At 57.6% G+C, this 24,228-nt stretch overlaps 1 protein-coding gene across 3 annotated transcripts in view; it reads right to left on the bottom strand.

The window, feature by feature from the left end:
* Nucleotides 1–679: 679 nt before the first annotated feature.
* Nucleotides 680–24,228, bottom strand: part of D2HGDH (D-2-hydroxyglutarate dehydrogenase) — a 37,104-nt gene continuing 13,555 nt past the window's right edge. For all 3 annotated transcript variants that reach the window (XM_020288099.2, XM_020288094.2, XM_020288095.2), the window contains exons 6-10: nucleotides 20,733–20,901; nucleotides 17,206–17,349; nucleotides 15,549–15,691; nucleotides 11,866–12,031; nucleotides 680–1,707 (exon numbers count right to left, since the gene is read on the bottom strand). In XM_020288099.2, the coding sequence (XP_020143688.2) occupies nucleotides 1,448–1,707; nucleotides 11,866–12,031; nucleotides 15,549–15,691; nucleotides 17,206–17,349; nucleotides 20,733–20,901 (882 nt within the window). In that variant the 3' untranslated portion in view covers nucleotides 680–1,447. The remainder of the gene's footprint in view (nucleotides 1,708–11,865; nucleotides 12,032–15,548; nucleotides 15,692–17,205; nucleotides 17,350–20,732; nucleotides 20,902–24,228) is intronic.

Below are 24,228 nucleotides of genomic sequence, written 5' to 3'. Positions count from 1 at the left end.
GAGAGCCAGGGGCCTTCTGCTGACCTTGGGGGGGACAGAGGCGCACGACGCCGGGGCCTCGTGCCAGGCTCCTGTGCAGGCAGCGCCAGGCAGTGGACCCCGCAGGGCTGCCCACAGGAACCCGGCCAGGGACGGGGAGGAGGGGCCACAGCCCCAGGGCATGGAGCCGGCTCTCAGACCTGTGAGGCTGGAGGAAGCGGGATGCTGCCGTGCCAATCCCTGGGCACGGAACCACCCGGGTGCAGTGACACCCCACACTGCTGGGCCGGGGTGAGGGCGGGAAAGTGACACCTGACTTGTGCCGCAAGGTCGTGCTGGGGCCAAGACCCCCCAGGAGCCCCTGCCAGGATGTGGCCCATCCACAGGCAGGGGCCCCTGCCTGGGCAGGTGACCTCTGAGGGGCAGCGGGCAGGGGTGCGTTTCCTCCTGGGAGCAGGCGGCCCACGTGCCAAGGCCCCGAGGGACGGGGGGCCACGATCCACCTGCCTCAGGGGCCACATGGGCTGGCCGTCCCCCAGCAGGACAGTGGACGGGGATGGGGTGGGGGTGGGGACGGCCCCCGGACAGCGCAGGGGTCAGGCCTGGGTCGCGCTGACGGCCCCACAGCCGGGGTGTTTCGGGGGCATGACGGGCTTTCACCAGATGATTTTCCAGCAACCGAGCAAGGAGGAGACTGTGATCAATTCACATTTTTACTGGAAATTCACAGCAGCATTCACGAGCCAAGAGGAAATGCGTGTGCAACCTCCCGGGCCGCATCTCCACAGCCCACCGGTTGCCCGTGGGCCACGGACAAACAGGGTCCAGGGTCAGGTCGGGTGGCTGGCGTGGCAGAGCCCTAGAGCCGCCCGTCCGTGTGCGCCGGGCCATGCCTCGGCCCCGAGGAATCCGAAAGGCTGGCCTCGGCGTTGATCCTGGCCGCCACACCTTGCTCTGAGTCATATTCCCAACGGGCAGGCCCTCTAGCAGTGGCACAGCCAGTCACCCGGGCCACGGATGACCAACTGTCACCTGTCCCATGACAGTACAGCCGGCGGTCTGGGGTCACCTTGGCCATCGGGGCTCAGCCTGCCTGGGCAGACAGCAAATAGGCGGAGAGGCTGCCGGGCACCTCGAGGGCTGCGCGGGCCCCCGGGCCCCCACGAAGCAGTCTCGGGACCGGCCTGCTCCTGAGGGGCACAGCCGCCCGCCCGGCCCGCCCAGCCACGCTCCCAGCCTGCGGAGGAAGAACGGGCCGCTTTGCTCAGCCCTGGGACAGCCAGGAGACGGCTCTTGCCCAAAGGCCACTCCCAGCTCCTCCAGCCAGTGACCGGGCCACCGCGCCTGCTGCAGGCCCCACCGGCGGGGAGGCTGCTGCGCCCACGCCACCCCGAGTGCCCGTCCCAACAGGCAAAGGCCGGACGGGATCCTCCTGCATCTCACTGACCCCAGGCATGCCGCGGCCCCGTCAGGCCCGGCTGGGCAGCGTCTTGTAGGGGTTCAGGATGCCCTTGGGGTCCAGCAGGGCCTTGAGCTGGCCCATGAGCTGCAGGGCTGCGGGGGGCTTGCTGTAGCCGAGCATGTCCCTCTTCTTGAAGCCCACACCGTGCTCAGCGCTGACGCTGCCCCGCTGACCAGCCGTCCACTCGTACACGTGGGGCTCCAGGGCGGCCAGCAGCGACGGGCTGAAGGCCTCCGCCGTCACGTTGAGGTGCAGGTTGCCGTCCCCTGGAAGCACAGGGCACAGGGGTCAGGCTGGGCGGGGCCCCCAGCCCCTCCCTGACAACTCCCTGCGCCCCCCCCCCCCCCCCCCCCGCCTCACCTGAGCCGCCTTATTCCTGAGCCCCCTGTTTGTTCATTTGACAGCCACTTAGCTACAGTTTTTTTATTGGGGCACTTCAGAGATTATGTTTCAATTTGCAACTATGTTTAATTAGTAACTAGCAGAGATATTATTTTAAAGAAAACAACTTTGGGTTGTTTTCTTCCTAAAGTGGTATTTAGAGGGAAATCTAAATACTTACATTAGAGAAGAAGAAAGGCTGAAAATCAGTGAGCTAAGTACTTAATTTTAAAATTAAGGGAAAAAACCAGAATAAACCAAAAAATGAAGAAAGAAAGAAAATAATAAAGTCAATAGCAGAAAAAAACTAAGTAGAAAACAAATGTACATGAGAAGGATCAACAAGCCAAGTCCTGATGCTTTAAAAACACTGTGAAATTGGCAAGTTGGTAAATACCCGAAAAACCTGAACCAGAGAAAGAGATGAGAAACAAATCAAATCAGAAATCAAAAAAGGGCCATCCAACAAATGCTAGATGTAAAGGAAAAAAAGAATATTTCAACAACTTTATGCCAATATATTTGAAACTTTAGGATTGGATAAATTCCTGGAACAAAAAATTTACCAAAACCAATCCAGAAGAAAAGGAGAGGTGGCAAGTCTTGCCCAGCCTGTCTACAGTGGTTTGCGGCTGCCAGAGAGACGGACCTATGGTCAACCCTCCACCCCCAAACTCCAGGCCCAAACACCTCCACTGGTGAGTTCTGCTCAGCACTCGGGGAAGAAGTATTCAGAGTCGTGCACAAACTCCTCCAGAGAGTGGTGAGAGTGATTATCGCTGAATCATTTTATGATCTTTTTGTTGTGTTTTTTTTTTGAGACAGAGTCTCACTCTGTTCCCTGGGCTAGAGTGCCGTGGCATCAGCCTAGCTCACAGCAACCTCAAACTCGTGGGCTCAAGCGATCCTTCTGCCTCAGCCTCCTGAGTAGCTGGGACTACAGGCATGCGCCACCATGCCCGGCTAATTTTTTCTATATATTTTTAGTTGGTTGATTACTTTCTTTCTATTTTTAGTAAAGACAAGGTCTCTTGCTGGTTTCAAACTCCTGGCCTTGAGCGATCTGCCTGCCTTGGCATCCCAGAGCGCTAGGATTACAGGCGTGAGCCACTGCATGCAGCCCATTTTATGATCTTGATACCAAAATCCAGCATGGACAGAGGAAAAACAGTGCATGACAGAATCACCCACAAAGACACCGTCAAAATCCTACAGAGAATGTAAATAAACTGGATCTAGTAAGACACAAAAAGGACTGTGCCCCTGTGGGGCTTGCCACAGACAGACTGGCTCGACTTCGGAGGGACCTGTGGGGCGCGGTGACAACGCCATTACAAGATGGCGCCGATTTCCGGTGGCCCGCCTGTAGTAAACAAGTTCAGCGCATGCGCAGAGTAAGTCCTGGCCTGTTCTATAAGTATGCATATGAAGGATCTTAGCTTGGCCTATCAGTAATAACCCTCGCGCGCTTTTAACCTATCCCCATCACTTCCCTCCTTCCTTAGAGTATATAAGTGTGTGAGAGCTTGTGCTCAGGGTCTTCTGCATCATGCAAGTTTAAAGGGAACCCCATTAAAGCACGGTCAGAAGAACTCCACTTGCCGCGTCCTCCTTGCTGGCGAGGCGGGCGCGACAAGTGGTGCCGAAACCCGGGACTTGAAACAACTTTGAGGCACCAGCGGAGACGACCTCGACAGAGGTGAGTTCAGAACTGACGTGTGGGACGGCCAAAACTCCCCTGCTTCCAAAAAATGGGTAATATTCTGCTGCGGCACTTTTTGTGGCCTATTATCATGAAATGCCTGTATGATGAGACTTCAGGCCCGCGCGTAGCAGCTAGCCAAAGTGCACTGAGTGACTTGCAAGAAGCAAGCTCAGAGAGAAGCAGTAAGGGAAGGACCGCGGTAAAAGGTGGAAAAAAGAAATATAGAGCTCAAAAAAGGAAAATGCAGGGAGGGAAAGCGCAGCCCGACCTGCAAAGGGAGAGAAAGAAGAAAAGGGAGAAAAAGAAGAAAAGGGAGAGAAAGAAGAAAAGGGAGAGAAAGAAATGTAAAGGTACCAGGAATAAAAATAACAAAGGAAAGGACAGGACAGAAGACAGAGGAGATAGCCTTTTTCTGTTAGAATTTAAGAAATTAAATATTTCTGAGGATGATTCCTCTTCTTCCTCTTCTCTTACTTCCTCAAGTTCAGGGGAGGAGGCGGGGGAGGAACTAGAAAAGAAAGAGGAACCGGTTTTTCAGGAAGCGGCAGGTTATGAGCGGTATTGCCCATCTCCGTCTGCCCCGCCTTATGAGGAAATAAGCGTTAGCCCCAGGCAGAGAGGCGCACTACAGGGTGCTTCATTCATTCACCCTGAAGAGCGAAAAGAGCTGTTTCTTACCTTTCCTGTCTTTGAGAATGATAATCAAAGGGGCTGGGAGCCAGTAAACGCCAAGCAATTAAAAGAGCTGGCGGAGGCTGTCCGAAACTGGGGACATGGGGCCTCCTACACCTTATCTTTGGTAGAGAGACTGGGCAATTCAGCAATGACGCCCAGAGATTGGAGTCAGCTCGTCAAGGCAGTACTGACTACAGGTCAGTATTTAGATTGGAAGTCCATTAACCAGGAAGAGTGCATGGAGCAATCCCGGAGAAACGCCCAGCGTGGGCAACCAGCATGGAATTTTGACATGCTCACAGGGCAGGGGCAGTGGGTCAACAATCAGGTCGCCTACCCAGAGGAGGTATATGCCCAGATCAACTCCATAGCCATTAAGGCGTGGAAGAGCTTGCCCAATCGTGGGGAGGTCAGGGGTAACTTGACAAAAATTATCCAGGCCCCTGCTGAACCATTCTCAGACTTTGTAGCTAGGCTAGTAGAGGCAGCAGGAAGGGTATTTGGGGATCTAGACACAGCCATGCCGCTCATTGAGCAGCTTGCCTTTGAGCAGTGCACTACGGAATGCCGTAATGCAATTGCCCCTTGGAAGAATAAAGGCCTTAATGCCTGGCTAAAAGCATGCAGAGAGATAGGGGGTCCCCTGACCAATAGTGGCCTGGCGGCCGCTGTTTTAGCAGCTCAAACAAAGCAGGAACGCAATTGCTACAATTGTGGCAAACCTGGGCACCTTAAAAGGCAATGTAGAGCACCTCCTAAGCAAGGGAGCTCCTCTAACAAACAGCCAGGCATCTGCCCTACCTGTGGCAAGGGGCGACATTGGGCTTCTGAATGTCGCTCGATGAAGGATAAGGATGGAAATCCCATAGTTCGGGATCAAAATGGAAAGCCTGTACCTAAGCAAAAAAACGGATGGTGGGGCCCCCGACCCCAGGGCCCGCAAATATATGGGGCCATGCAGGGGAATACCCAGGAGAGGTCGCTCCTAGCGCCTCCGGGGAGCCAAGGAGAGCCACTAAAGGTTCTGCAGGATTGGACCTCTGTGCCACCACCACAACAGTATTAACCCCCCTCATGGGGTGCCAACCGGTCCCATCTGATTTTAAGGGACCGTTACCTAATAATACGGTAGGACTCATCCTCGGCAGGTCTTCATCAACTCTGCAGGGATTAATAATTCACCCAGGAGTTATTGATTCAGATTTTGAAGGGCAAGTAAAAATTCTTTGCTCTTCCACTAGAGGCATAGTTTCCATATATCCAGGAGACCGGATAGCACAGTTGCTAATTTTACCTAGCCTCCATTCTTTATTCCCTAGTAAACAAAAAATCAGAGGAGAAAAGGGTTTTGGCTCCTCTGGAGGAAACTGTGCATATTTGTCATTGAATTTAGATGAACGTCCTACTATGGACTTAACCATACAAGGAAAGACATTTACAGGCCTCCTAGATACAGGAGCTGACACTAGTATAATTTCTGAACGCTGGTGGCCAAAAACGTGGCCATTGGCCCCCTCAGCTCAGACTCTGCAGGGATTGGGATATGCATCCTCTCCAGTGATCAGCGCCCAGACGCTGAAATGGAAGGATAATGAGGGTAGAGAGGGTAGTTTTCAACCTTATGTTCTGCCTTTGCCTGTGAATCTTTGGGGTAGAGATTTGCTACGGCAATTGGACTTCAAATTGACCAATGACTATTCTGTTCAAAGTCAAAAGCTGATGAAGGGCATGGGCTGTGTCCCAGGTAAAGGGCTTGGGAGGAACTTGCAGGGAAGAACTGAACCTATAGAGCCTGTGCCACGACCTTCTAAGCAAGGGCTGGGTTTTTCTTAGGGGCCGCTGGGGATCCTCTGCCCATACCCTGGAATACAGAGGAGCCAGTGTGGGTACCTCAGTGGCCCTTACCCTCTGAAAAGTTACTCGCGGCCCATAAGCTAGTGCAAGAGCAGCTTACTCTTGGGCATCTTGAACCCTCTCATTCTCCTTGGAATACTCCTATTTTTGTGATTAAGAAAAGGTCTGGTAAATGGAGACTGTTGCATGACCTTAGAGCAATTAATGCCCAGATGCAGCTTATGGGGCCTGTTCAAAGAGGACTGCCCCTTCTCTCAGCTTTGCCTAAACATTGGAGTCTGATCATCTTGGACATTAAAGACTGTTTTTTCTCTATTCCCTTGCATCCACAAGATAAAAGCAGATTTGCATTCACGCTTCCTTCCATAAACCATGAGCAGCCTGATGCAAGATATCAATGGCAGGTTTTGCCTCAGGGCATGGCTAACAGTCCCACTATGTGCCAACTTTATGTGGCCTCAGCTATCCAGCCAGTTAGGCAGAAGTTTTCAAAGGTAAGAATTATACATTATATGGATGATATTCTCTTGTGTCATTGTGATAATGGCGTACTTCGCCAAGCTTATGCGTCCCTTCAGGCTCACTTAAAGGAAAAAGGCTTGCTGGTCGCTCCAAAAAAGGTGCAAGAGGGAGAAGTAGGCGCGTTTCTTGGTAGTAGCATTCTCCCTGACAAAATTGTGCCTCAAAGACTGTCCATCCGAAGAGATGCCTTAAAAACATTAAACGATTTTCAAAAACTGCTAGGGGATATCAATTGGCTTCGACCTTTCCTATGTCTTACCACAGCAGAACTGAAGCCATTATTTCAGATTCTAGAGGGAGACTCACACATCACGTCTCCTAGAACTTTGACTCCTGAGGCCCTAAAGGCTCTTCATAAGATAGAAGAAGCCATTCAAAAGGCGCAACTAGTGCGCATTCAACACCATGATCCTTTCTCCCTCTGTGTACTCCCTTCTCCTACGCTCCCTACGGCAGTGCTTTGGCAGGATGGTCCCCTTTTATGGGTGCATCCTCAAGCCTCTTCAGGAAAGGTGATTGGCCATTATCCTACCTGTGTGGCCGAGATAGCTTTAAAGGGTATTAGTTTGGCTGTGTCCCATTTTGGACGTCACCCTGATAGCCTGATTTGTCCATATACTGCCAATCAGGTAAACACCCTATGTGCCACTCTTGATGCATGGGCCATATTGAGATGCACCTTCCCGGGGAGCATTGATAACCATTATCCCAGACATGCCTTGTTGCAGTTTGCAATGCGGAACGAGCTTATTTTCCCAAGAGTAACTTCACTGCTACCTTTGGTTGATGCCTTGAATGTGTATACCGATGGCTCTAAGACAGGTATTGGGAGCTATGTCATTCAGGACAAGGTGTATACAAAACAGTTTAACTATTCTTCTCCTCAGCTAGTAGAGTGTGCCGTAGTCGGTCTGGTTCTCAGTACCATCACTGAACCTATCAACATCATCTCAGACTCCTTTTATGTGGTCAACGCAGTTAAACAGTTAGAGAACTCCTTTCACATTCTTGCCAAGAGTACTGTCTTTTCTGTATTTACAGAAATTAGGAATACTATTCAAAATAGGAAAAACCCATTTTCCATTCAGCATATCAGAGCTCATTCCTTGTTACCTGGACCTATGGCTGCGGGAAATGCTATGGCAGATCGCGCCACTCGCGCCCTCTGGGTGTCTGATGGCCACGCCGCCGCCATAAACTTTCATAAACTTTATCATGTGCCAGCTGAAACCTTACGACTTAAGTTCAGCATCACGCGTGCAGATGCTCGTGAGATTGTACTGCAATGTCCAAGTTGTGCTCCTTATCGCACTGTTGTTCATACGGGCGTGAATCCTAGGGGTTTGCGTCCTCTACATATGTGGCAAATGGATGTAACTCACATCCCATCCTTTGGGAAGCTTCAGTATGTTCACGTGTCTGTTGACACATGCTCAGGCGTCCTTCATGCCACGCCTCTGACTGGAGAAAAGGCAAGTTACGTTATCATTCACTGCCTAGAAGCTTGGGCAGCCTGGGGCAAGCCCCGGGTTATTAAGACAGATAATGGCCCGGCTTATACCTCAAAATCTTTTCAGCAGTTTTGCACTCGCTTGGGTGTGGAGCACCGTACCGGTCTTCCCTACAACCCTCAAGCACAAGGCATCGTGGAACGTGCTCACGGCACGCTCAAAATGTACTTACAAAAACAAAAAGGGGGAGATGCCCTACAGCTAGGGCTATCACCCAAAGGACGCCTTTCCTTTGCTCTCTTTACTTTAAATTTTTTAAATTTAGATGTCAAGGGACGTTCGGCAGCAGACAGGCATGTCACGCCTGCTCCGCCACAGAAAGAATTAGTGAAGTGGAAAGATGTGTTGTCTAATCTATGGAAAGGCCCGGATCCAGTGTTAATGAGATCCAGGGGAGCTATTTGTATTTTTCCACAGGACCAGGACAATCCCATCTGGGTGCCCACGCGGCTGACTAGAACAGTGCAGCAGCCTCCAGAGCAGCATGGGGACCCAGTGGCTACTCCTCCTGACGACAGTATGGATGATCGCGAGGATGGCAGTGGAGCCACGCTGGGGGATCCTGTCAGTGCTTCCCCTGCCGTTGCCTGTGACACATGACGCATCAGTTTCCCCCCGCCTACTGTTATTGAGAGCCCGTGAGCTCCCTGCTTAACTGGAGGGAAATAGATCCTTCTCCTTGAAGGGGACTTTGTGTTTTGTGTGGGGTTAACGGAAGCTGCACGGACTTGGCCCCCCTGTCCATTGGTGGCTGGGGGTATGGCAGGGAATGCTAGTTTCGCATGGAATCTTAGCGACTCTTTTGAAGGTTCTGTGAGGGTGATTGCGGGAGGGCGAAACTCGACCTTTGCCCCTACACCTGTCTGTGTTTGGCCCCCGTTTATCTGGGTGGTATCCACGGAAAAACCCTCTGGTACACATGTGAACTGTTCCTCTAATACGTGCAATTATACATTGTGTTAGAATGCCACGTCTCACCCCTCTGCCATTGTTACCCGCTTGCCTAGATACATTCCTGTTTCTGTTAAAGCTCCTAGCTCTATGACTCTGTTTCGGTCTTGCAGCCACGGCCGTCTTGCTGCTTGCTGCGGCTGGCAGCGGACTGTGGTGCATCTGTAGGCTGCAGGCCCAGAGACAGAGGGACCATGTGGTGGTATTGGCACAGGCATTTGCTGCACTTGAACTGGGACAGCCTACACAGGTGTGGTTGACCATGCTTAAGGGTTAGCCTAGTTTTGGGTTGCACGCGCTCCTACCCCCAGGTATTTTGGCAGACATGGCCTTTGCACTCTGAGGGATTTCTCCCATTGCACCAGATAAGGCATGTCTCCTATCCCACAGCCAGCCTTTGCACACCTCCGAGTTTTGCTCATTGCACGAGGTAAGGTGGTTGCTGGTGAAAGTGAGGCTCTGCAACCTTGATCGCACGGTTGAAGGACGGTGCTGAACGGTTGCTCAGCTCTCATTAAATTAATAAAACAGGGGGAGATGTGGGGCGCGGTGACAACGCCATTACAAGATGGCGCCGATTTCCGGTGGCCCGCCTGTAGTAAACAAGTTCAGCGCATGCGCAGAGTAAGTCCTGGCCTGTTCTATAAGTATGCATATGAAGGATCTTAGCTTGGCCTATCAGTAATAACCCTCGCGCGCTTTTAACCTATCCCCATCACTTCCCTCCTTCCTTAGAGTATATAAGTGTGTGAGAGCTTGTGCTCAGGGTCTTCCGCATCATGCAAGTTTAAAGGGAACCCCATTAAAGCACGGTCAGAAGAACTCCAGTTGCCGCGTCTTCCTTGCTGGCGAGGCGGGCGCGACAGGGACCGATCAGGGCAATTACTCCACCAAGGGACCACCCCGGCCACACGCAGCTGCACAAAAAGCATTTGACAGACCCAGCATTCATCGTGCTTTTACCAAGTGGCAGAGGCTCCCCTCCCTCCGCTCTGACCCGGACGGTCTGCTCTGTCTGTAGCCGACAGAGGCTGGAGGCCAGTCCCCATGAGAGGAGGTCTCCTGGCTCGGGTCTTGTGTTCCGCACTCTGGGCTGGTGGCTGGGCTCCCCCGCCCCTCCTGTCTGGGCGACTGCGCCCCCGTCATGGACCGAGTGGCTGGGGCTGTCCCCCACACGCTGCGTCATAACCAAACTCCCAGCCCTCCCCAGGGTCCTCCCCAAACCCCAAGTTTTCCAGCCCCAGGGCTTTGCTTGTCGACATCCCATTGAGAGTGTTTTGATGAACAGATGTATTTTTTTTTTTTTTTTGACAGAGTCTCACTCTGTTGCCTGGATTAGAGTGCCGTGGCGTCAGCCTAGCTCACAGCAACCTCAAACTCCTGGGCTCAAGCGATCCTCCTGCCTGGAAATACAGGCATGCGCCACCATGCCCGGCTAATTTTTTCTATATATATCAGTTGGCTAATTAATTTCTTTCTATTTATAGTAGAGACGGCGTCTCGCTCTTGCTCAGGCTGGTTTCAAACTCCTGACCTTGAGCAATCCGCCCACCTCAGCCTCCCAGAGTGCTAGGCCGGATGTACTTTTAATGTAGTCAGATTTTCCAATCTCTCCCTTTATGGCTTATGCCTTTTGTGTCATGTGTAAGAAATCCTTCTCCTACCTCAAGGTCACAAGAAATTCTCCTGTGTTTTCTCCCAGAAGTGTCCACGCAGCTCCCTCCAGGGGCAGACTTTGGTCCGCAGGAAATGAGCTATCTGTGGTGTGGCGTGGTGCCCCTGGCCGCGGTAACAGTGGCTCAGGGTGGACAGGCTGGAGAAGCCCCGGCCAGCCGGTCCGCAGGGCCAGCTCTGTGTCGGCCGCACCCCGAGCCCTCCAGGGGACTGCTTCCAAGCTCACCCTTTCCTTTAACAGTGAAGGTCGCCGTCTGCCACGTCTGATCTCCCAGACGCACCCTCACCAGGCTGGGCCCCTTGGGGCAAGTTACTGACACTCTCTGGGCCCACTGCATGCAGGGGACAGAGCTGCGGTCCCACTCCTGAAAGTCCTCGTGCAGAGACGTTCCTCCACGTCAAGTGCTTAGGACGACGCCTGGGACGGGTCGGCCCCTCATGAGCAGCACGGACTGCTGCGCCGTGGGCCGGGCCCAAACCCACTCCTTCACGCTCTCCCGTGATCACAGGTGGCGCCTGAATCCCATTTTACAGGCAGGCGGATCGAGGCTGCGGGTCAGTGACCCCAGCGCCCCAAAGCCACACCGCACACCCCACTCCTACGCCCCCCCCACCTCGCTGCCCTATGGTCGGCTTTTAGGTGCTGCTAAGAACCGAGAGGACGAAACATTTCCTTCCTATCAATTAGCAACGTGTAACCTAAAGCATGATTTTTCTGCAAAAATCATCTGGAACTGGTCCTGAAACCCTTCAAGTAGGAGAGGTGGAGGCTGCTGAGAGCTCTCCTCGCACACTGGGAGAGCCGGGGCCGCCAGGACGTGCCCGGCAAGCCCTGAGAGACACAGGTTCTAGACTCCCGGGTACCAGCTTCATGCCTTCCCACTGCGTGTCCTGGAAGACCCTGGAATGTTCCAGCAATCTGAGCCACGTTCTCAGCCATTAAAATTGCACAACGGCAGCCTTTTCCAAAACATCCAAAAAGAATAATGGAAATGACTAGGGCTTTCTCGATTTCGAGCTTCTCTCCCTTCACTGTTACAGCCGTGGCACAGCTGGTGCACGGAGCCCAGTGTGGCGTGCTCACCAGAGAGCCCCAGGGCCAGCCTGCGCTAACGCCAGCCTCGTGGGCCGGTGACCAGGGCACTGCTCACCCAGGTGGCCGTAGCCCACCACGTGCTTGGCGCGGGCGCCCAGGCGGGCGCGCAGGGCGGTGACGAGGTCGTAGAGCCGCTCCACGGGGAGGGACAGGTCGTACTTGTACACGTAGCCGTCCAGGCCCAGCGCCTCCGTGATGCGCTCCCGCAGGGCCCACAGCATCTGGGGGGCGAGAAGGAGCAAAACGGTCTCCGTGGGGTGCTGGCAAAGGTTCTGGGTTCGGGACAACCTCCGCGTCTTCATGGAGGGGTGGGGCTTCGGACGGGACACGTCCCCGGACGGGACACACCGTGGAGTGCGGCACAGGCCGCCCCAGACAGCGGCAAGCACCCCAGACTCCTCGGGAGACGCAGGGCAGCCCTGGCAGCGCCAGGCGATGTCGCGGCACAGGCCTGGTGAGGACAGGCCCGGTGAGGACAGGCCCGGTGAGGACAGGCCGGTGAGGACAGGCCGGTGAGGACAGGCGCGGGCACGGCTGAGCCAGGGCGGGGGCAGGGCAGGGAGGTGCGGGAAGAGCAAGGCAGGCTGAGGGGCGGCACGGGGGTCCAGCTGCTGGAGGGACTCCCGGGGAAGGATGCTGGAGGGGACAGGGCAGAGCAGACAGGGGGTCCTGGGGCCTGCCGGACTTGGGCCTGGGGGCCGGGCCTGGGATCTGGGGGCCGGGCCTGGGATCTGGGGGCAGGGTGGGGGCAGGGCCTGGGATCTGGGGGTGGGGTGGGGGCGGGGCCTGGGACTGGCATCTGGGGGGCCTGGGATCTGGGGTTGGGGACTGGGCCAGGGGCCAGCGGCTAGTCCAGATCAATCTGTCTGTGGTTTACTGGTCTTTTATTTGCTTTAGCTTTTCAAATGGCAATCTAAGGCCCACGAAGAGGAGGAGGAGGAGGAGGACAGAGCTGCCACCCCCGGGGCTGGACCACCCTCCTCCAAGGGTCCCGCCTGGACCTCAACCTGCACCTGCCCCACAGAGGACCCATCATTTCAAGAAACGTGTCACCGTGAAACTCTATGACATAAGGACTCCTATTTTTTTTAACAGAACCCCCAACGTCACGCTCACATCTAACAAAAAACAAGAATTCCTTGCCACCACTGAACACCCGGCCAGTGTCCAAATCTCCCCAATTCTCTCATCGGTTTTTAAGCTGCTTGGTGGGGTCCATCCCTTGGGTCACCCCACAGCCTGATCAGCAGCAGCACCTACCGGCTGCCCTTGTCACAGGTGCCCACCCCCCAGCTTCCTGCCTCGCCAGCCGGCAGGGCACCTGCTGCCCGCGGGCCCTCTCAGCCCAGTGCCAGACCCTGCCGCCCAGCTGGGCCACAGGGGCCGCCCCCTGCCTGCCCACCCCTCCCTCGCGCGCGTCCCTGGGATGTCGTGGAACTCCATGGGCACGCACCCCGGGGCCTTGCAACCGTGCCTGAGCTCAAACGCCCCTTCCGGACAGCCTGGCCACCCAGCCGGGCGCTGCTCGCCTCCACGGCGCCGCTCACGTCACAGGGACCGAGTTGCGCTCGTGCGCTCTGTTGTGTGAGCTTGTGGGGCAGCACTTTCCCCCTCTGGTCACTGCTGTCACCCAACGGGCAGAAGCCTGGCACACGCAGCACAGACAGGGCGTCGAGCAGAGGTCTAGAGATGCAGTGAAGGCGAAGGGAGGACGCCCCACCAGGGCCGCAGCCAAAGGAACCCTTGGCATCTGGCGGGAGCCACCAGGTGCCACCAACGGAGCAGGGTGAGGGCAGAGCCAGGCCTGGGCGGGGCTCACAGAGTCCTCCATTAAACACAGGACACTGCTGGCCTTGCGTGAGGCCCATCCTCGAGATGTGTCAGAAAACCAAGGGCTCCCAGAAGGAGACAGCCTACAAAGGACTAGAAAACACAAGAACCAGAACGCAGAATGGCACGGGACTTCCCCAGAGTCATGTTCGCAGCAAGAAGACAGCAGAGAGAAGCCTCCAAAACAACCATCTACACAACCCAGTACCCATGTCAGTGTGCCGAGCTGCATGTGCACGCGTAAGGCTGGGTTTGCTATATGCAAAAACAAACAAACAAAACAGACTGCTTAGCAATGTAGCGTGAGGACAGAACACAGTGTTGGCAGACACTCACGGCCTCTCCCCATCCCTTCTCGGAGAGCTCCCAGAGGGAGGGGAGACGCCGTGCTGGGAGGGAGGCCCCAGCACCGACAGCCTGGCCTCCCTGCACCACAGGCCCGGCTCTGGCGCACACGAGCCCTGCCGCACAGGGGTGTGGAGGGGCGCGGGGCCACACAGGGCAGTCACGTTTCTTCTGCCCTCCCCATGATGCCGCAACCCCGGGAGGAGGGCAGGTGGGCCAGCTCTGAGCCGGGACCAGGAGCTGCCTCGGCCTCTCGGGAAGCTCCCGCTCCTCTCTGCTGAGCTGGGGCAGCCGTTCAGCCGGGTCCCGCGACAGGAGACACCCAGAACGGAGCCTCAGGTGTCCAGCGCACCGACAGGTAACCAGAGGGAGACAGGTGCCCTTGTTCTGTGGCTACTGGGGTCCGAGGACTGTTTGTTACGTGGCTCAGCCAGCAGAGCTGAGCTAGAAAACAGAGGCGTTGACGACGTGAGAGGAAACACAGCCGATCACGCCTCTAGTGTGGGCAGAGGCCTCTGGGCAGCCCAGGGGACACCAGTGCCTGGCGGCCCGTCCCTCTCGGAGGACATGTCTCAGGCCAGGCCACGGTGAGCACAGCCAGCCACGCCCCTGCCCGAGGAGAGGACACCTCCTCCCCAGAGTGAATCACGCCAGCCAGGAGAAGAGGCAGGACACGGTGAGGACCCACACCCCGAGTGGCCGCGACGACAACGGACAGCTAATCAGGAGACAGAGGCGACCACGCCCCAACTCGGAGCCCCAGCAGAGAGGGCCGGCGCTCTGACAGCAAACATCCGGTACAAAGTGACTGCTGTAACTGCCCACGTGGAGTGCTTTCATAAACGCAGGTCAATTATAAAGAAAAGCTTTGGTAATAGAGTAGAAAATCAGTGAAGCTAACTGCTAAGGTCAACAAAGGTGAGACTGGCATGGCCGTCACAGCGCAGCTCACACGCAACTGCCACGCCAGACCCACCTCCACCTTGGCCCGAGCCTGCGCTCGGCCCCGCTGCTCTCCACACTGCAGCCACGGGACCACGGTGGGAACACAGGGGACAGTGGCCCCCACCGCCCGGGGCCCAGGGAGGGCGACCGGCGGCCCCCACTGCCAGGCCCTACCCTCCTCCCTTGGCCTCCAACAGACCAAGTCATTTCTGGCCACACGTGCAATGCCATCTCCTCCAGAAAGCCCTGCCCACCCGAGGACCCGATGGGTTTCCAGGCTAGGCCTCCGCAGCCCGTGCCTGTCCTCACTCTACACACCTCTACGCGGAGCTGCTGCCCACTGGCAGGTAAACCGCAGGCTCCAGGACCGACAACAGGCCAGTTTAATTCACCCTACAGCTTGGGGGATGGGCGGGGGTATTTGTGACACGTTGCTGAGAATGACCCAGGCACCACGAATACATTTTCCGTTCCAGAGAGTTATCCTATCAAAGCCACGAAACCTGGACACGTTCAGCCCACAACCCAGCGTCTGTGCTGACAGAGCACACCTTGCAGACATCCCTAGACAGGGCTGCGGTGGACGGGGTGGGAAGGAGGCCCGTGGGCACAGCGCACCTTGATTCTCCTCTGGTCGGTGGCCAAGGTCCCGTCGGTCACCAGGCCCGAGGCCAGAGCGTGCTCCAGGAAGCTGCCCAGCTTCTCGGCATCGTGGCCTGCGTGGGAGCCCGAGGTCTCGATCAGGACGTAAAACGGACTCTCTGAAAGTGAGCGAGGACAGCAGGGTGAGCAGAGGATGGGGTCGGGTGGAGGATGAGGAGCGCCGAGCAGGTCAGGCTGAAACAGCCCTGCCTGACCCCTCGCTGCCAGCAAGGACTCGCGCGGCCTGGGTGGCGGGCAGCTCCCCGGTGGGCTGCGCTTCAGACGGACCATGCGCCCCGGAAAACACACGGCGGCCCCAAGGCTGACTGCCCCGGCCAGGGCCTCCCACTGGCCTTGCGGTGGGCTCTGGGCGCCAGCTCATCCACTCTCACCAAGGCCACAGCCACGGGGAGAGGCCACGGTGCGGTGGTGGCCCGTGACAACCTCAGACACCGGGTGCCACGTTCAATAGGTCGTTTTTCACTATCACTATTTTTTGAACTATTAAAAAGCTCAAATGTGCATCGCTTATTTAAGAAAATTTTAAGCTTGCATTTTTTTCCAAGGCTACTGTGATTTTTTTTTTTGCACTTATTGAAATCATTAAATGAGAATTTACTGAGCGGCACTGTTCTGTCTCTTAACACTACATTAAAGTCTCTTCCAGAAAAAATATTACAAGTTCATTCTACTACAAAGAGAAACACGCATTTTTCAGATACTGGCATTTTTCCATGCTGAAACAGAAATTCTACAGTCAGATTTATCACAGGACACACACAGAACAGTAAGAGGTTTTTATAACATTATTGGCTCTTTTTCTCATTATAAAAGTAAAACATACGCCTATAATCCTAGCACTCTGGGAGGCCGAGGCGGGCGGATTGCTCGAGGTCGAGGTCAGGAGTTCGAAACCAGCCTGAGCAAGAGCAAGACCCCGTCTCTACTATAAATAGAAAGAAATTAATTGGCCAACTAATATATATATTTTTAAAAAAAGCCGGGCATGGTGGCGCATGCCTGTAGTCCCAACTACTTGGGAGGCTGAGGCAGGAGGATTGCTCGAGCCCAGGAGTTTGAGGTTGCTGTGAGCTAGGCTGACGCCAGGGCACTCACTCTAGCCTGGGCAACAAAGCGAGACTCTGTCTCAAAAAAAAAAATAAATAAAACATGGCTGGGTGCGGTGGCTCACGCCTATAATCCTAGCACTCTGCGAGGCCGAGGCAGAAGGATCACTCAAGGTCAGGAGTGGGAAACCAGCCTGAACAAGAGCGAGACCCTGTCTCTACTAAAAAATAGAAACAAATTAATTGGCCAACTAAAAATATATACCAAAAAAAAAAAAAGAGAGAGAGACCTAGAAACAAAGAGTAGAAATGGAAAGAAAATCTCCCGGCGTGCCAAAAGCAGCCACACCAGTGTTTCCGTGTGGCCCTCCCGACCTTCCCCTCTGAGGTCGGGACAGACCTGCCTGCAAACCCACGTGGGCGCGGCGGGCCGCTCTGCGCTCTTATGCTGACACCCAGCCACACTGCCCCCGGGACCCTCCGTTCACCCCAGACCTGCGTGCCGTGGGGCGAGTCCTGCAGCACAGGAGCAGGGTACCCGCGGCCCGGCTGCGCGGGGTCAGTACCTTGCACCGGGCAGGCCAGGTGGAGGTGGCGCCCGACCAGCTGCATGCACGTGGCGTCCATGAACTCAAACGCAGACAGGATCTCGCCCAGCGACCCCTTGCAGGTGCGGAAGGTCCTCAGAACCTCAGCAAAGCTGGGACAGCCTGCAACGGGTGTGGCGTGTCACACGCTGCACAGCGGAAGGGTGGCGCGGCCCGCAGGGCACCCCTGTCCCGCCAGCCAGCTCCCGTGGGCGCCTCGCGCTGCAGGAAACGCCAGCGTCACCAGCAGCGTCAGGTCGGGACAGAGAGGCAGCTCCAACACACCGCACGGCACCCGGGTGACGTGGGTACGGGGAGGGCAAGCCCTGGGAAATCCACGAGCTCAGGGCTGCAGCCGGGCAGCCTCGGACACTGCCCGTTCCCCCTAACGCCGTCGGGACTCGGGTCTTCCCTGCTCTCGGGAACTCGTCCGCCTGAGCTCACCGGACGCCCAAGGCCCCTGCAGTGCTCCTGGGCTGGGGACGGACACAGAGCCGAGGGAACGTGTCTGTGGGCTGGGCGGCCCTGCCATGGGGCAGTGGGAAGGTGTGTGCCCAGTACTTCCAGGCCCTGCGGTGGGGCAGTGGGAGGGTGTGAGCCCAGTACTCCCGGGCCCTGGGGTGGGGCAGTGGGAGGGTGTGAGCCCAGTACTCCCGGGCCCTGCGGTGGGGCAGTGGGAGGGTGTGAGCCCAGTACTCCCGGGCCCTGGGGTGGGGCAGTGGGAGGGTGTGCGCCCAGTACTCCCGGGCCCTGCCGTGGGGCAGTGGGAGGGTGTGTGCCCAGTACTTCCAGGCCCTGCGGTGGGGCAGTGGGAGGGTGTGAGCCCAGTACTCCCGGGCCCTGGGGTGGGGCAGTGGGAGGGTGGGAGCCCAGTACTCCCGGGCCCTGGGGTGGGGCAGTGGGAGGGTGTGAGCCCAGTACTCCCGGGCCCTGGGGTGGGGCAGTGGGAGGGTGTGCGCCCAGTACTCCCGGGCCCTGCCGTGGGGCAGTGGGAGGGTGTGTGCCCAGTACTTCCAGGCCCTGCGGTGGGGCAGTGGGAGGGTGTGAGCCCAGTACTCCCGGGCCCTGGGGTGGGGCAGTGGGAGGGTGTGAGCCCAGTACTCCCGGGCCCTGGGGTGGGGCAGTGGGAGGGTGTGAGCCCAGTACTCCCGGGCCCTGGGGTGGGGCAGTGGGAGGGTGTGCGCCCAGTACTCCCGGGCCCTGGGGTGGGGCAGTGGGAGGGTGTGAGCCCAGTACTCCCGGGCCCTGCCGTGGGGCAGTGGGAGGGTGTGCGCCCAGTACTCCCGGGCCCTGGGGTGGGGCAGTGGGAGGGTGTGAGCCCAGTACTCCCGGGCCCTGCCGTGGGGCAGTGGGAGGGTGTGCGCCCAGTACTCCCGGGCCCTGGGGTGGGGCAGTGGGAGGGTGTGCGCCCAGTACTCCCGGGCAGAGCCGAGGCGGCGGTGTGAGGCCACATGCATGTGGGGGAAGAACGTTCCAGAGAGAAGGTCGGCAAGTGCAGGGCTGGGGGAGACGCCCGCCCTGCGTGGCCCAGGAGCACCTTGAGGCCCGTGGCCAGAACGCAGTGACAGGGCGTGGAGACGGGGTCAGGGCCCAGTTGTGGGGACAGTTCCCAGGTCAGGAGGGCGAGGGGAGCCCCGGGGCTGGGGGAGGGCGAGCGGGGGAGGAGCCGGGCTGTGCCAGAGCCCAGACAGGCGGGAGGCCCAGTAAGAACCGACCCCCAGCTGGCGGCAGGAGTGCTGCAGCCTTGGCAGGAGCCGCGTTGGTGAAGCGGGTGAGGCCCGATTGGGGGAGATTTAGGAGGGAGAAGGGCCTCCATCCGGTGGAGAGTGAGGCCACGTGGTCCAGGACCCCACTGAAAACCCCCTAAAATGCCAGGCCCAAAACACCAAACCGAGAGCGCGGGGCACAGCGGCCGACTGGGGCTCCAGCCCAGCGCTGTTCTTTCCAGACAGACCTGCCACGCCGCGGCCTGGCCTCACGCCCCACCCTGCCAGGGCGGGGAGGGAGGAGACCCACAGAGCCACGTCCCGCGCCTCCTCCTGCTCGCCCAAAGACTGCAGGGCAAGCTGCTCAACAGAACGTGAGAAACGGAGGGAAGAAAACGTTCTCCTGATACATCGTGGCCACAGATCAGCCCTGCAGGGACTGACAGCCTGGCTTCCCGCTGCCGGGTGGTCCACAGAACTCCGAGCCTGGGAACTCGGCCTGAGTCACTCTGGGACTGGGAGGACCAGGAGCCACCCGGCGACAGCAAATGCAAATCTCCGTCCTGGTCCTCTAGGAACCCCATCAATAACCCTCGATGAAAATGAGCTGCACACCGCCACAGCAGCCACACAAGGACTCGAGGAGCCATGAGCAAGAACCGGCAGCAACAGCACAGTAAAAACAGACCACACAGGGAAAAAATGGATTGCCTGAATATTAAACATTATAGGCTGGGCACGGTGGCTCACGCCTGCGATCCTAGCACTTTGGGAGGCCGAGGCGGGTGGATCGTTTGAGCTTAGGAGTTCAAGACCAGCCTAAGCAAGAGCAAGACCCCGTCTCTACCAAAAATAGAAAGAAGTTAATTGGACAGCTAAAAATATACAGAAAAAAATTAACCAGGGATAGTGGCGCATGCCTGTAGTCCCAGCTACTCAGGAGGCTGAGGCAGGAGGATCACTTGAGCCCAGGAGTTTGAGGTTGCTGTGAGCTAGGCCGACGCCACGGCACTCTAATCCAGGCAACAGAGTGAGACTCTGTCTAATAAAAGAAAAAAACAATTCACATTCACAATGACAAGAATGTGTGAGTTTGGGCAGGAATGAACGGAGTTTATTCCTGGGCAGTGCGCTCCAAGGTCACTGCACCTGCTCGCCGGGTAGAGGCGCTGATGGGATTCAGACTGGGGAAGCTCGGTACACCCATCGCACCCTCTAGAAGGCGAGCCCTGAACTGGTGGGGGAGGCAGTGCTGGACGAACCGAACTGACCCACACAACGGCAAGAAGAGACGCGGCCGACCCGGGAGGCTGAGAGAAGTGGGTACTACTCGCCGTGAAGTCGGCCGTAAAGGAAGCAGAGAACGGACCGGCGGCTGCAGCGCTGGGAGGGCCTACTGCGAGGGGACGCCGCAGCATGTTTGCCGCACCACGTGAACCGGGTGGATGTGGGGGACCCTCCCCTGCCCTCACGGGAGAGAGCATGCTGTTCCCCCCACGGTGGCTAGCAAATCCCTGTCCTGGAACCTGTGCCACATGTCAGCGTTCCCTGCAGAACCTCACCTACGAACTCCTGAAACAACGGACGCGCTGGGGTGAGAGAGACGACCACAGCCTCAGTTTCCTCACAGAATGAAGTGTGCTCGATCAGAGCAGGGAAGGCCCCGGGAAGGCCAGGCCCGGGGTTCTTGGGGGAGAGACAGGGCAGGCGTCCTGCGCGGCTCCTCCTGTCCCTCCCGCGCACCGGCCGCCCGCTCCACCCCCAGCCCGGCTCCAGGAGCAGACCACGGCGGAAGCCTACCGAGGAAAGCCATGCTCACAGCCTTGGGCTTGGGCGGACACAGGATGGACACCGCGGTGATAACCCCCAGGGTGCCCTCTGACCCGATGAAGAGCTGCTTCAGGTCATAGCCCGTGTTGTCCTTCCTCAGGGAGGTGAGGCAGTTTAGGACAGTGCCGTCGGCAAGCACCTGGGAGAGAAGACAGACAGGTGTTCACAGCCGCCAACTTCCTAACAGCTGATGCTAGTCTCTCCAGCATCCCCTTTCCCAGGTCCACACCTGGGGGAGCTGACTGGCTCCAGGACACTGAGAACACCAGCAGTCAGGGCCCACCCCCTCGAGACAAGCTCAGGAGTGAACTGGGCTGGGGATAGGACCAGCCTTAGTCCCCGGACAGGCTGAAGGAGGGACTTTTCTTCCTGTCGGAGTAAGAGTCCGCCAAGCCCCCCCACCCCCACCCCTGACCACACACCCAGGAAGCTCACTACCCAGCTGGAAAAGGGAGGCCACCTGAGCCCGGAAGCACACCTGGGGGTAGAAAACACACCCGGGGTGGAGGTGGGGGGAGCACCCCTGGGGTAGAAAACATACCTGGGGCAGAGAGAGGAGCACCCTAGGGGTAGAAAACACACCCGGGGTGGAGAGAGGAGCACCCTGGGGGTAGAGAACACACCTGGGGTGGAGGTGGGAGGGAGCACCCAAGGGGTAAAAAACACACCTGGGGTGGAGAGAGAGCACCCTGGGGGGTAGAGAACACACCTGGGCTGGAGAGAGAGCACCCTGGGGGTAAAGAACACACCTGGGGTGGAGAGAGGAGCACCCTGGGGGTAGAAAACACACCTGGGGTGGAAGAGAGCACCCTGGGGGTAGAAAACACACCTGAGATGGAGAAAGGAGCACCCTGGGGGTAGAGAACACACCTGGGGTGGAGAGAGAGCACCCTGGGGGTAGAGAACACACCTGGGGTGGAGAGAGAGCACCCTGGGGTAGAGAACACACCTGGGGTGGAAGAGAGCACCCTGGGTAGAGAACACACCTGGGGTGGAGAGAAAGCACCCTGGGGTAGAGAACACAACTGGGGTGGAGAGAGAGCACCCTGGGGTAGAGAACACACCTGGGGTGGAGAGACAGCACCCTGGGGTAGAGAACACAACTGGGGTGGAGAGAGAGCACCCTGGGGGTAGAGAACACACCTGGGGTGGAAGAGAGCACCCTGGGTAGAGAACACACCTGGGGTGGAGAGAAAGCACCCTGGGGTAGAGAACACACCTGGGGTGGAGAGAGAGCACCCTCGGGTAGAGAACACACCTGGGTGGAGAGAGAGCACCCTGGGTAGAGAACACAACTGGGGTGGAGAGAGAGCACCCTGGGGTAGAGAACACACCTGGGGTGGAGAGACAGCACCCTGGGGTAGAGACACACCTGGGGTGGAGAGAGAGCACCCTGGGGTAGAGAACACAACTGGGGTGGAGAGAGAGCACCCTGGGGTAGAGAACACACCTGTGGTGGAGAGAGAGCACCCTGGGGTAGAGAAGACACCTGGGGTGGAGAGAGAGCACCCTGGGGTAGAGAACACACCTGTGGTGGAGAGAGAGCACCCTGGGGTAGAGAAGACACCTGGGGTGGAGAGAGAGCACCCTGGGTAGAGAACACACCTGGGGTGGAGAGAGAGCACCCTGGGGTAGAGAACACACCTGGGGTGGAGAGACAGCACCCTGGGGAAGAGAACACACCTGGGGTGGAGAGAGAGCACCCTGGGGTAGAGAACACACCTGGGGTGGAGAGAGAGCACCCTGGGGTAGAGAACACACCTGGGGTGGAGAGAGAGCACCCTGGGGTAGAGAACACACCTGGGGTGGAGAGAGAGCACCCTGGGGTAGAGAACACAACTGGGGTGGAGAGAGAGCACCCTGGGGTAGAGAACACACCTGTGGTGCAGAGAGAGCACCCTGGGGTAGAGAAGACACCTGGGGTGGAGAGAGAGCACCCTGGGGTAGAGAACACACCTGGGGTGGAGAGAGAGCACTCTGAGGTAGAGAACACACCTGGGGTGGAGAGAGAGCACCCTGGGGTAGAGAACACACCTGGGGTAGAGAGAGAGCACCCTGGGGTAGAGAACACACCTGGGGTGGAGAGAGAGCACCCTGGGGTAGAGAACACACCTGGGGTGGAAGAGAGCACCCTGGGGGTAGAGAACACACCTGGGGTGGAGAGAGAGCACCGTGGGGTAGAGAACACACCTGGGGTGGAGAGAGAGCACCCTGGGGTAGAGAACACACCTGGGGTGGAGAGAGAGCACCCTGGGGTAGAGAACACACCTGGGGTGGAGAGAGAGCACCCTGGGGTAGAGAACACACCTGGGGTGGAGAGAGAGCACCCTGGGGTAGAGAACACACCTGGGGTGGAGAGAGAGCACCCTGGGGTAGAGAACACACCTGGGGTGGAGAGAGAGCACCCTGGGGTAGAGAACACACCTGGGGTGGAGAGAGAGCACCCTGGGGTAGAGAACACACCTGGGGTGGAGAGAGAGCTCCCTGGGGTAGAGAACACACCTGGGGTGGAGACAGAGCACCCTGGGGTAGAGAACACACCTGGGGTGGAGAGAGAGCACCCTGGGGTAGAGAACACACCTGGGGTGGAGAGAGAGCACCCTGGGGTAGAGAACACACCTGGGGTGGAGAGAGAGCACCCTGGGGTAGAGAACACAACTGGGGTGGAGAGAGAGCACCCTGGGGTAGAGAACACTCCTGGGGTGGAGAGAGAGCACCCTGGGTAGAGAACACACCTGGGGTGGAGAGAGAGCACCCTGGGGTAGAGAACACACCTGGGGTGGAGAGAGAGCACCCTGGGGGTAGAGAACACACCTGGGGTGGAGAGAGAGCACCCTGGGGTAGAGAACACAACTGGGGTGGAGAGAGAGCACCCTGGGGTAGAGAACACACCTGGGGTGGAGAGAGAGCACCCTGGGTAGAGAACACACCTGGGGTGGAGAGAGAGCACCCTGGGGTAGAGAACACACCTGGGGTGGAGAGAGAGCACCCTGGGTAGAGAACACACCTGGGGTGGGGAGAGAGCACCCTGGGGTAGAGAACACACCTGGGGTGGAGAGAGAGCACCCTGGGTAGAGAACACACCTGGGGTGGAGAGAGAGCACCCTGGGGTAGAGAACACAACTGGGGTGGAGAGAGAGCACCCTGGGGTAGAGAACACACCTGGGGTGGAGAGAGAGCACCCTGGGTAGAGAACACACCTGGGGTGGAGAGAGAGCTCCCTGGGGTAGAGAACACACCTGGGGTGGAGAGAGAGCACCCTGGGTAGAGAACACACCTGGGGTGGAGAGAGAGCACCCTGGGGTAGAGAACACACCTGGGGTGGAGAGAGAGCACCCTGGGGTAGAGAACACACCTGGGGTGGAGAGAGAGCACCCTGGGGTAGAGAACACACCTGGGGTGGAGAGAGAGCACCCTGGGGTAGAGAACACACGTGGGGTGGAGAGAGAGCACCCTGGGGTAGAGA

This window comes from Microcebus murinus, chromosome 8 (assembly GCF_040939455.1).
Source record: "Microcebus murinus isolate Inina chromosome 8, M.murinus_Inina_mat1.0, whole genome shotgun sequence".
NCBI lineage: Eukaryota > Metazoa > Chordata > Mammalia > Primates > Cheirogaleidae > Microcebus > Microcebus murinus.
The sequence above is the reverse complement of the archived record's forward strand: the minus strand, read 5'-3'. Positions and strand labels throughout refer to the sequence as shown.